The sequence below is a fragment of the Coregonus lavaretus genome (genome assembly GCF_964263955.1).
Source record: "Coregonus lavaretus genome assembly, chromosome: 16".
In the NCBI taxonomy this organism is placed as follows: Eukaryota; Metazoa; Chordata; class Actinopteri; order Salmoniformes; family Salmonidae; genus Coregonus; species Coregonus lavaretus.
In genome coordinates, this window is record NC_140003.1 from 27159075 (window position 1) to 27171997 (window position 12923).

The 12923-nt window shown below is 45.1% G+C and overlaps 1 protein-coding gene across 1 annotated transcript in view; it reads left to right on the top strand.

Moving 5' to 3' along the window:
* Positions 1-12923, top strand: part of erbb4b (erb-b2 receptor tyrosine kinase 4b) — a 423779-nt gene that overhangs the window by 385192 nt on the left and 25664 nt on the right. The window contains exon 11 of the mRNA XM_084179659.1: positions 7369-7554. Coding sequence (XP_084035785.1) covers positions 7369-7554 — 186 coding nt within the window. The remainder of the gene's footprint in view (positions 1-7368; positions 7555-12923) is intronic.

Genomic DNA, 12923 nt, shown 5'->3' on the forward strand with positions numbered 1-12923 from the left:
CTGGGTATTTCCCACAGTGCATCAGCAGCCGAGTGCTATGCTAATGAGCTTTCCCTTCACTCGCTTCCTCCCTCCTATTTCTCTCCCCTCCTCCCCCTGTCCTCTCCTCTTCTGTCCTCCTCTCATATCCTCTTTTCTCCCCTCCTCTCTTCACCTCTCCAAGAGAGGAGTCAATGGGGCTCAGCAGACCTGGTTTAAAAAAATATATATCAATCTTTCAATGACTTGCTTTACCCTGCCTGGAGTGGACTATTACATTGGTTCAATTGCAACAGGCAAGCTAAATTAAGCACAGTGTTTGAAATTATTTAAAATAGTAGTTTTACCCAGGTCCAGCACTGTCTGCTGCCGTGGCTGGTGGGATAGCTGCCTGTCAACTGGAGGACAGCATGAGGGAGGAGTGGGAAGGAAGGGGGGAGGAGGACCTTCAGATGTCTTTGACTAAACAGGAGGGGTCAACGTGGAGAGATAGGGTAGGGGAGACTCAGTCTGTGTTCCAAATGGCACCTTATTCGCTGTCACAGGAGGCTGCTGAGGGCAGAACAGCTCATAATAATGGCTGGAATGGAGTGAATGGAATGGCATCACATACATGGAAACCATGTGATTGATGTATTTGAAACCATTCCACTCAATCCGCTCAAGCCGATACCACGAGCCCATCCTCCCCAATTAAGGTGCCACCAACCTCCTATGTTCCCTATATAGTTCCCTGCCCTATGTGTCCTGGTCAAAGGTAGTGCACTATAAAGGGAATAGGGTGTCATTTTGGACCCAAATTCACACGGCTGGAGAACCAGGCTTCAGACTGAGGAGGCTGAAGCCTATCCTCCCTCCTCTGTCCTCCCTCCTCTGTCCTCCCTCCTCTGTCCTCTCTCATCTGTCCTCCCTCCTCTGTCCTTCCTCCTCTGTCCTCTCGCCGCGCTGCTCCCTCTGCTCTCCTCCCTCCATTCTCCTCCCTCCACTCTCCTCCCTCCACTCTCCTCCCTCCCTGCATGGAGGATTTAGGAAGAGGAGGCCGCACAGCTTCTTCATTTAAACAGCAATCAAAACGCAGTGGCACGTGTCTTCAGATTGGACGTGGAGACACACAATACACAAACACAACACACACACACATACACAGACACACACGGACATGGAAATGGCCCCTGGCGATGTTTGGCCAATGATCAGCAGCCCTGTTTCCTCCTGCAGCTAGCAGCATAGCAGGAGGATGAATACTCATTAATTATGAAGACTGTCAACACCATGGTACTCTGGACCCCTGTGTGTGTGTGTGTGTGTGTGTGTGTGTGTGTGTGTGTGTGTGTGTGTGTGTGTGTGTGTGTGTGTGTGTGTGTGTGTGTGTGTGTGTGTGTGTGTGTGTGTGTGTGTGTGTGTGTGTGTGTGTGTGTGTGTGTGTGTGTGCCGGCAGGGCACCAGTGTAGACGACACAAGTCACATAGAAGACACATGTAGACGACAGACGTAGACGTCACACATAGAAGACACACGTAGAAGTCACACGTAGACGACACATGTAGAAGACATACGTAGACGACACATGTAGACGACACACGTAGAAGACACATGTAGACGACACATGTAGAAGACACACGTAGACGACACATGTAGAAGACACACGTAGAAGACACACGTAGAAGACACACATAGAAGACACACGTAGACGACACATGTAGAAGACTCTCGTAGAAGACACACGTAGAAGACTCTCGTAGAAGACACATGTAGAAGACACATGTAGACGACACATGTAGAAGACAAAGGTAGAAGACACACGTAGAAGACACATGTAGAAGACACACGTAGAAGACAAACGTAGACGACACACGTAGAAGACAAATGTAGACGACACACGTAGACGACACACGTAGACGACACATGTAGAAGACTCTCGTAGAAGACACACGTAGAAGACACACATAGACGACACATGTAGAAGACACACGTAGAAGACAAACGTAGACGACACATGTAGAAGACAAACGTAGATGATACACGTAGAAGACACACTTAGACGACACATGTAGAAGACTCTCGTAGAAGACACACGTAGAAGACACACATAGACGACACATGTAGAAGACACACGTAGAAGACACATGTAGAAGACACACGTAGACGACACATGTAGACGACACACGTAGAAGACACATGTAGACGACACACGTAGACGACACATGTAGAAGACTCTCGTAGAAGACACATGTGGAAGACACACGTAGAAGGCACACGTAGAAGTCACACGTAGACGACACATGTAGAAGACACACGTAGATGACACACGTAGAAGACACACATAGAAGACACATGTAGAAGACACACGTAGATGACACATGTAGAAAACACACGTAGAAGACACATGTAGAAGACACACGTAGAGACACACGTAGAAGACACATGTAGAAGACACACATAGACGACACATGTAGAAGACTCTCGTAGAAGACACATGTAGAAGACACACGTAGACGACACATGTAGAAGACACATGTAGAAGACTCTCGTAGAAGACACATGTAGAAGACTCTCGTAGAAGACACATGTAGAAGACACATGTAGACGACACATGTAGAAGACACATGTAGAAGACACACGTAGAAGACACATGTAGAAGACACACGTAGAAGACAAACGTAGACGACACACGTAGAAGACAAACGTAGACGACACAAGTAGACGACACACGTAGACGACACATGTAGAAGACTCTCGTAGAAGACACACGTAGAAGACACACATAGACGACACATGTAGAAGACACACGTAGAAGACAAACGTAGACGACACATGTAGAAGACAAACGTAGATGATACACGTAGAAGACACATGTAGACGACACATGTAGAAGACTCTCGTTGAAGACACACGTAGAAGACACACATAGACGACACATGTAGAAGACACACGTAGAAGACACACGTAGACGACACATGTAGACGACACACGTAGAAGACACATGTAGACGACACACGTAGAAGACTCTCGTAGAAGACACATGTGGAAGACACACGTAGAAGACACACGTAGAAGTCACACGTAGACGACACATGTAGAAGACACACGTAGATGACACACGTAGAAGACACACATAGCAGACACATGTAGAAGACACACGTAGACGACACATGTAGAAAACACACGTAGAAGACACATGTAGAAGACACACGTAGAAGACACACGTAGAAGACACATGTAGAAGACACACATAGACGACACATGTAGAGGACTCTCGTAGAAGACACATGTAGAAGACACACGTAGACGACACATGTAGAAGACACACGTAGAAGACACATGTAGAAGACACATGTAGAAGACACACGTAGAAGACACACGTAGACGACACACGTAGAAGACACACGTAGAAGACACACGTAGAAGACACACGTAGAAGACACACGTAGACGACACACGTAGACGACACATGTAGAAGACACACGTAGATTATACACGTAGACGACACATGTAGAAGACTCTCATAGAAGACACATGTAGAAGACACACGTAGACGACACATGTAGAAGACACACGTAGAAGACACATGTAGAAGACACACGTAGAAGACACACGTAGAGGACACACGTAGACGACACATGTAGAAGACACGCGTAGAAGACACACGTAGAAGACACACGTAGAAGACACACGTAGACGACACACGTAGACGACACATGTAGAAGACACACGTAGATGATACACGTAGAAGACACACGTAGACGACACATGTAGAAGACTCTCGTAGAAGACACACGTAGAAGACACATGTAGACGACACACGTAGATGACACATGTAGAAGACACACGTAGATGATACACGTAGAAGACACACATAGAAGACACATGTAGAAGACTCTCGTAGAAGACACACGTAGAAGACACACATAGACTACACACGTAGACGACACATGTAGAAGACACACGTAGACGACATGTAGATGAGACACTTAGATGTGTGTGTGTGTCTGTGTGTGTGTGTGTGTGTGTGTGTGTGCCGGCAGGGCACCAGTGTAGACGACACAAGTCACATAGAAGACACATGTAGACGACAGACGTAGACGTCACACATAGAAGACACATGTAGAAGAGACACGTAGACGACACATGTAGACGACACACGTAGAAGACACATGTAGACAACACACATAGACGACACATGTAGAAGACTCTCGTAGAAGACACATGTGGAAGACACACGTAGAAGACACATGTAGAAGTCACACGTAGACGACACATGTAGAAGACACACGTAGATGACACACGTAGAAGACACACGTAGAAGACACATGTAGAAGACACACGTAGACGACACATGTAGAAGACACACGTAGAAGACACATGTAGAAGACACATGTAGAAGACACACGTAGACGACACATGTAGAAGACTCTCGTAGAAGACACATGTAGAAGACACACGTAGATGACACATGTAGAAGACACACGTAGAAGACACATGTAGAAGACACACGTAGACGACACACGTAGACGACACATGTAGAAGACACACGTAGAAGACACACGTAGAAGACACACGTAGAAGACACACGTAGACGACACATGTAGAAGACACACATAGATTATACACGTAGACGACACATGTACAAGACTCTCGTAGAAGACACATGTAGAAGACACACGTAGACGACACATGTAGAAGACACACGTAGAAGACACATGTAGAAGACACACGTAGAAGACACATGTAGAAGACACATGTAGAAGATACATGTAGAAGACACACGTAGAAGACACACGTAGACGACACATGTAGAAGACACACGTAGAAGACACACGTAGAAGACACACGTAGAAGACACACGTAGACGACACACGTAGACGACACATGTAGATGATACACGTAGAAGACACACGTAGACGACACACGTAGACGACACATGTAGAAGACACACGTAGAAGACACACGTAGAAGACACACGTAGAAGACACACGTAGACGACACATGTAGAAGACACACATAGATTATACACGTAGACGACACATGTAGAAGACTCTCGTAGAAGACACATGTAGAAGACACACGTAGACGACACATGTAGAAGACACACGTAGAAGACACATGTAGAAGACACATGTAGAAGATACATGTAGAAGACACATGTAGAAGACACATGTAGAAGATACATGTAGAAGACACACGTAGAAGACACACGTAGACGACACATGTAGAAGACACACGTAGAAGACACACGTAGAAGACACACGTAGAAGACACACGTAGACGACACACGTAGACGACACATGTAGATGATACACGTAGAAGGCACACGTAGAACACACATGTAGAAGACTCTCGTAGAAGACACACATAGAAGACACACGTAGACGACACACGTAGACGACACATGTAAAAGACACACGTAGATGATACACGTAGAAGACACACGTAGACGACATGTAGATGAGACACGTAGACGCACACTGATTAACACACACAGCAGAACACTCACATTCACACTCATCAATGCAAACAGTAGTAGACCGCTACTGCCATAGATCTTTACACGCATGCTAATATGTAGCATGAGGATAGCATTTCTCAGTCCTTGCATCATCGTGAACAAGATCATGTCACTATACACGCAACAAATTCACAGCTATCAATATATCATGTGTGTGGAGATATGTTCAAGGGTGTGTGTGTGTGTTTGTGTTCGTGCATGATTGTGTCGTGTGTGTTTCTATTCTAAGCTTATGCTGTAGAGTTATAGCCAGTTGGATAGCCCCCCCCCCCCCCCACTACACACAGATACACACATAGATGATAGGTGAACCTCTTTACCATGAGCTGTTATACAGGCAGGCTCAGTCAAAAGCCGACAGACAGAGGGGCCCTTCTCTCTCCTTCTCTCTCCTTCTCTCCCGTTCTCTCCCCTTCTCTCTCCTTCTCTCCCCTTCTCTCTCCTTCTCTCCCCTTCTCTCCCCTTCTCTCATTCACTCTCCTTCTCTCTCCTTCTCTCCCCTTCTCTCTCCTTCTCTCTCCTTCTCTCCCCTTCTCTCCCCTTCTTTCTCCTTCTCTCTCCTTCTCTCTTCTTCTCTCCTTCTCTCCCCTTCTCTCATTCACTCTCCTTATCTCCCCTTCTCTCTCCTTCTCTCTCCTTCTCTCTCCTTCTCTCTTCTTCTCTCCTTCTCTCCCCTTCTCTCCTTCTCTCCTTCTCTCTCCTTCTCTCCTTCACTCTCCTTCTCTCTCCTTCTCTCTCCTTCTCTCCCCATCTTTCCTTCTCTCACCTTCTCTCTCCTTCTCTCCCCTTCTCTCTCCTTCTCTCCCCTTCTCTCTCCTTCTCTCCTTCACTCTCCTTCTCTCTCCTTCTCTCCTTCTCTCACCTTCTCTCCCCTTCTCTCTCCTTCTCTCCCCTTCTCTCTCCTTCTCTCTCCTTCTCTCCCCTTCTCTCCCTCTGACAATGGCCCTGATTTAAGATCCTGGAGATATAGGGCCTTCGATTGTAATAGATCTGCAGCTGATAACTAAGGATTGGATTATTCAAGCGCAGTGAAGCAGCGATCATAAATCCAAGATATATCTCAAATGACACCCTTAGCCCTTTGTAGTGCACTACTTTTTTACCAAAGCCCTGTGTGTTTCCTTATGAGCCCTGGTCAATGGTAGTGCACTACAAAGGGAAAAGGGTACCATTTGGGCCGCAGACCAAATCTCTGAGCCGTATGCACTATACTTTCCTGCCTTCTCTCGCTCTGTGTAACACCAGCACTGTCATGTGATACAACGTGGCAATAAACTGGTTGAATTTATGTTAGAGTTGTCGTCTTTGTGTTTGGGGGAGGTTGGCTGTACTGCTGGTGGCTGTGAGTGCTAGTGTGATTGTATCTTGTGAATTGGGTGATTAAATGTTGATATCTTTCCTGCTCGTACTTCTGCTGCACATCAGTTAAACCAAATGGAATAATGCATGATTTGAACGAACGCAAAATAAATTTCAGTCCTAATACAGCCCTCATAAGAGTCCCCTTACCCCCCTGACATACAGCAGTGTATAGGGGCGGCAGGTAGCCTAGCGGTTAGAGTGTTGGGCCAGTAACCGAAAGGATGCTAGAGTTCGAATCCCCGGGCCGACTAGGTGAAAAATCTGTCGATCTGCCCTTGAGCAAGGCACTTAACCCTAATTGCTCCAGGGTCGCGGTCAATAATGGCTGATCCCTGGCCGTGACCCCACTCTCCGAAGGTGTCTCGGGGGAGTGGGATATGCAAAAAACACACTTCCATTTCACACCACATACTTGTACAGGTTACACAGGACAAATATAGGCACCCCCTGTGGTTTATGGTTCCAATGTATTAGAATATATGGTCTCCCTGTGGGCCTGAGTCCCTGTGTGTGTTCCCCAGGAGGCTCTGATCATGGCTAGTATGGAACACCCCCACCTGGTCCGTCTCCTGGGGGTCTGCCTGAGCCCCACCATCCAGCTGGTCACCCAGCTCATGCCCCACGGCTGCCTGCTCGACTACGTCCATGAACACAAGGACAACATCGGCTCTCAGCTGTTGCTCAACTGGTGTGTCCAGATCGCCAAGGTAAGTCGCTCTGGATAAGAGCGTCTGCTAAATGACTAAAATGTAAAATGTAAGACTCACCTGTAATGGTTCAATCTTGTATGGGGGTTCGAGCACCGTCTCAGCCACTTTCTGTCTGTGCCCCTGTTTCATAGGTATCTACTACTATACATACCCACTGTGACTGTTCTGTCATTAAAATGATCAAATACGGAAAGGTGATCAGAATGTCAAACATATTCTATGGAAGATCCATTGACTGTTATATGCATGTTTGAGGGAGTTTTCAAATCCCTCTCACAGGCTTTACAGAAACCGTCACCCCCCGCTGGTGCATAGGAGTCTGGGTAATACACTGAGTATACAAAACAGTAAGAACAGGGGCTGCAACTCAATATTAGGAAGGTGTTCTTAATGTTTGGTATACTCAGTGTATTAAACTATGTTACCTCCTGACCTGGGTGCACTGATCTATTGGTCTTTATTGGTATTCTTGTTGGAAGGGTACAGCAGCTCAAAGAGACTATTACAGTGGATGGGGGTGGGGCGCTCCTCCCATTCAGTTGTGCTGTGAGATGATGCATGCTGAAATATAGATAAGTCATGTGATCTTCTCTCTTTCTCTCTGTATCTCGCTCTCTCGCTCCAAACTATACTCACGCTCCATTGATATGAAGACCTCCAATGCGCATTATATTTATCACTCCCTCTATCTCTCTCTCTCTCTCTCTTTTTCTCTTTAATTCTTCCTCTCTCTACCCCCCCTCTCTCTCTCTCAACTCTCTCTCTGTCTCTCTCTTTGTCTCTCATTCTCTCTCTCGCTCTCTCTTTCTTTCTTTCTCTCTCTACCCCCCTCCTCGATCTCTTTCATTCTCTCTCTCTCCCTCTCTCTCTCTCTCTCTCTGTATCTCATTGGCACATACAGTACCAGTCAAAAGTTTGGACACACCTACTCATTCCAGGGTTTTTCTTTAATTTTACTATTTTCTACATTTTAGAATAATAGTGAAGACACCAACATTATTAAATAACACATATGGAATCATGTAGTAACCGAAAGAGTGTTGAACAAATCAAAATATATTTTATATTTCAGACTCTTAAAAGTAGCCACCCTTTGCCTTGATGACAGCTTTGCAAACTATTGACATTCTCTCAACCAGCTTCATGAGGTAGTGACCTGGAATGCATTTCAATTAACATGTGTGCCTTGTTAAAAGTTCATTTGTGGAATTTCTCTTCTTCTTAATGCATTTGAGCCAATCAGTTGTGTTGTGACAAGGTAGGGATGGAATACAGAAGATAGCCCTATTTGGTAAAATACCAAGTCCATATTATGCCAAGAACAGCTCAAATAAGCAAAGAGAAACGAAAGTCCATTATTACTTTAAGACATGAAGGTCAGTCAATCCGGAAAATTTCAAGAACTTTGAAAGCTTCTTCAAGTGCAGTCGCCAAAACCATCAAGCGATATGATGAAACTGGCTCTCATGAGGACCGCCACAGGAAAGGAAGACCCAAAGTTAACTCTGCTGCAGAGGATAAGTTCATTATAGTTAACTGCACCTCAGATTGCAACCTAAATAAATGCTTCAAAGAGTTCATGTAACAGACACATCTCAACATCAACTGTTCAGAGGAGACTGCGTGAATCAGGCCTTCATGGTCAAATTGCTGCAAAGAAACCACTACTAAAGGACACCAATAACAAGAAGAGACTTGATTGGGCCAAGAAACACGAGCAATGGACATTAGACCGGTGGAAATCTGTTCTTTGGTCTGATGAGTCCAAATTTGAGATTTTTGGTTCCATGTCTTTGTGAGACGCAGAGTAGGTGAACGGATGATCTCCGCATGTGTGGTCCCATCGTGAAGCATGGAGGAGGAGGTGTGATGGTTGTGACACTGTCAGTGATTTATTTAGAATTCAAGGCACACTTAACCAGCATGGCTACCACAGCATTCTGCAGCAATACGCCGTCCCATCTGGTTTGCGTTTAGTTGGACTATCATTTGTTTTTCATCAGGGCAATGACTCAAAACACACCTCCAGGCTGTGTAAGGGCTATTTGACCAAGAAGGAGAGTGATGGAGTGCTGCATCAGATGACCTGGCCTCCACAATCACCCGACCTCAACCCAATTGAGATGGTTTGGGATGAGTTGGACCGCAGAGTGAAGGAAAAGCAGCCAACAAGTGCTCAGCATATGTGGGAACATCTTCAAGACTGTTGGAAAAGCATTCCAGGTGAAGCTGGTTGAGAGAATGCCAAGAGTGTGCGAAGCTGTCATCAAGGCAAAGGGTGGCTACTTTGAATAATCTAAAATCTAAAATATATTTTGATTTGTTTAACACTTTTTTTGGTTTTACTACATTATTCAATATGTGTTATTTCATAGTTTTGATGTCTTCACTATTATTCTACAATGTAGAAAATAGTAAAAATAAAGAAAAACCCTTGAATGAGTAGGTGTGTCCAAACTTTTGACTGGTAGTGTATGGTTTTTGTATTTTATATTATTTCTCTTTTTCTCTCTCTATCATGGATACACTCAACCATATTCTCTCAAACACACATTCTCATTCTAGATTCTCCTTAGTCCTGCTCTGTTGAAGTTTCATTGATCCTACAGTCTTAACCTTGTGGAGTCTGGCAGTGTTGTGGTGTGACTTGGTTTTTACCTCAGATACAATCTCTGGGGGTATTCCAAATTGCACCCTATTCTCTTTATAGTGCACTACTTTTGACCAGTGCCCTATGGCACCCTATTTTCTATATAGTGCACTACTGTTTTGGTAACAATTAGTGCACTATAAAGGGAATAGAGTGCCATTTGGGCTGCAACCTCTGTCTCTGACTTCACACTCCCTAGCTCTACAGTGCAGTCTTCCAGTAAACACTTACCCCTATCCCCTTTAAAACATTTAGGAGATAATATAAACCAAGTGAATTACTAAAGAGCCTACCGTCCTTGGTGAAATGGATGGATGAAGAAGATGTCTCTGTCTCTGTACATCTACATGGCAGTTTTCCAAAGATAATGTTTGGTAACACTCACTACTGACACCACACGCATACATACATACACACACACTCACACTCATCACCATGCACACACCCACTGCCATCTGCCTGGTACAGTTGAAACCGGGAATCATCCGCCGGCGTCGTGTCGGCGAGCGTTTTGCTGATGTCAATGTTGTGAACAAAGTGCCCCATTGTGGTGGTGGGTTTATGGTATGGGCATTCATAAGCTACGGACAACGAACACAATTGCATTTTACCGATTTCAATTTCAATGCACAGAGATACCGTAGGACGAGATCCTGAGGCCCATTGTCATTCCATTCATCCTCCGCCATCACCTCATGTGTCAACATGATAATGCACAACCCCAGATTAACCTAAAGCTTTTCACTGTACTGTTTTACACCTGCTGTATCCTATGCATGTGACAATAAAACTTTGAAACTTTTGAACTATTTCCTATATAGTGCACTACTTTTGACCTGGGTCCTATGGCACAATATAGTGTTTCTATGGCATTGGTTGTGAATGTTGTGATGGCATTCTCCTATGGGTGAGTCAGGAGACCCTCAGGGGCCCCAGGTAATGAGACCAGGGACCTGGGATAGAGACAGCATACCAGTCCTCTATACACTCTGCTACTAGTCCTCACTATGGGTGAAGTCATATGTAAATGAATTGTAAATGTTGTAGAAATCAATGGATCCTTGTACAATAAGTAACACTGCTTGTCCAGAGTTCATATTGTGGATAATTTTATGACTGAAATAAAGTTTAGGAGGCTGTAGCAGGTTCATAAACAGAGGTCAGCCGTGGCTTATATGGCCCTAAGGTATCTGTGTAGATGTGTGCACGGTATGACTCCAGCAGTAAGAGCTGAGTTCCCAGGTAGGGGTGCAGGTAAATGGCTGTTCGGGACTCTCCAGGCTCCCAGACTCCTGTGGAAAACAGGTTAATCTGTGTCTGGGAGGTAAGGCGAGGTGCCTCTCTATCTTGCTCTTTCTCTCCCTCTTTCTCTCTCTCTCTCTCTCTCTCTCTCTCTCTCTCTCTCTCTCTCTCTCTCTCTCTCTCTCTCTCTCTCTCTCTCTCTCTCTCTCTCTCTCTCTCTCTCTCTCTCTCTCTGTCTGTCTCTCTCTCTGTCTCTCTCTGCATCAGACAGCCCTTCACACAATGGATTATTAATATAATAATCAGCTGTGGGATCCATTCTAATGAGCAGATTAATCAGGGGATATGCACTGAGAGACATGGCACCACGCTCTTTATTTATTTGATTTTTCTTCTACCTCTCTCTGTCTTTCTTGAGTTATATCCCTCTCTCACTCTCTAACTCACAGTGTGTGTCCTGTCCTCTTAACTCCATATGTCCTTAGCTTTTTATTCCCTCTTTTTATCTCTCTTTCTTTAAATCTCCATATCTCACTATTTCTCTCTGTCTTTCTCACCATGTCCTCCTTCTTACTCCACCTCGCCTTAGCTGTACCCCCTCCTGTTTCTCATGTCTCTCCCAATCTCATCAGCATCACACACACAGTCAGTCTGCATGAGGAAACGTTGGTTAGCTGAGCTCACGATGCCAGGCCTGAGAATTAGAACCATAGAGTTAAAACCATAGAACTAGAATGTTTAGAACAGAACAGAAAGAATAGAACAGAATGCGGAACACTTAGAAAAATTGAGAGGTTCATGTTTCTAAGAGAACATATGCAGTTCTCTGTTGTTGCATTGATCTCCATCACATCACTCTCTCACAGATCCAGTCCATGTCCTTGTGAAGCTTAAGCTGAGAATTACTCTCGTACAGATGGATCTTCAATATGATGGCTATTAGAGGTTGGGTTAAATGCGGAAGACATGTCGGTTGAATGCATTCAGTTGTGCAACTGACTAGGTATCCCCTTTCTCCCTTTCCCCTTCTATTACCGCAGCTGTCGTCATTCTGTTCACATTCTATCTAGATCTGGCAATTCTTTTGTTTAGTTGACGCGTTGCAGAAATTGACTAGTTATCTTCTCTAGCCCCCTCTTCTCCCATTGTGTGGAAGATCTCTATAGTGCTCTAGAAGATTCAATGCATCTTGAGGTAATTGTCCTGTGCAAACCTCTCTCCTGAAAGCTGAGTAAACATCTCTCTCTCTCACTCTCTCTCGCTCTCTCTCTCTCTCTCTCTTTCTCTCTGTCTCTATCTCTCTCTCTCTCTCTCCCCTCCCCCCATCTCTCTCTCTCTATCTCCATCCCCCATCTCTCTCTCTCTCTCCCTCCCCCATCTCTCTCTCTCTCTCTCTCTCTCTCTCTCTCTCTCTCTCTCTCTCTCTCTCCCGGGGTGAACAAACATCTCTCTGCCCGCCTCATTATTTAGACCC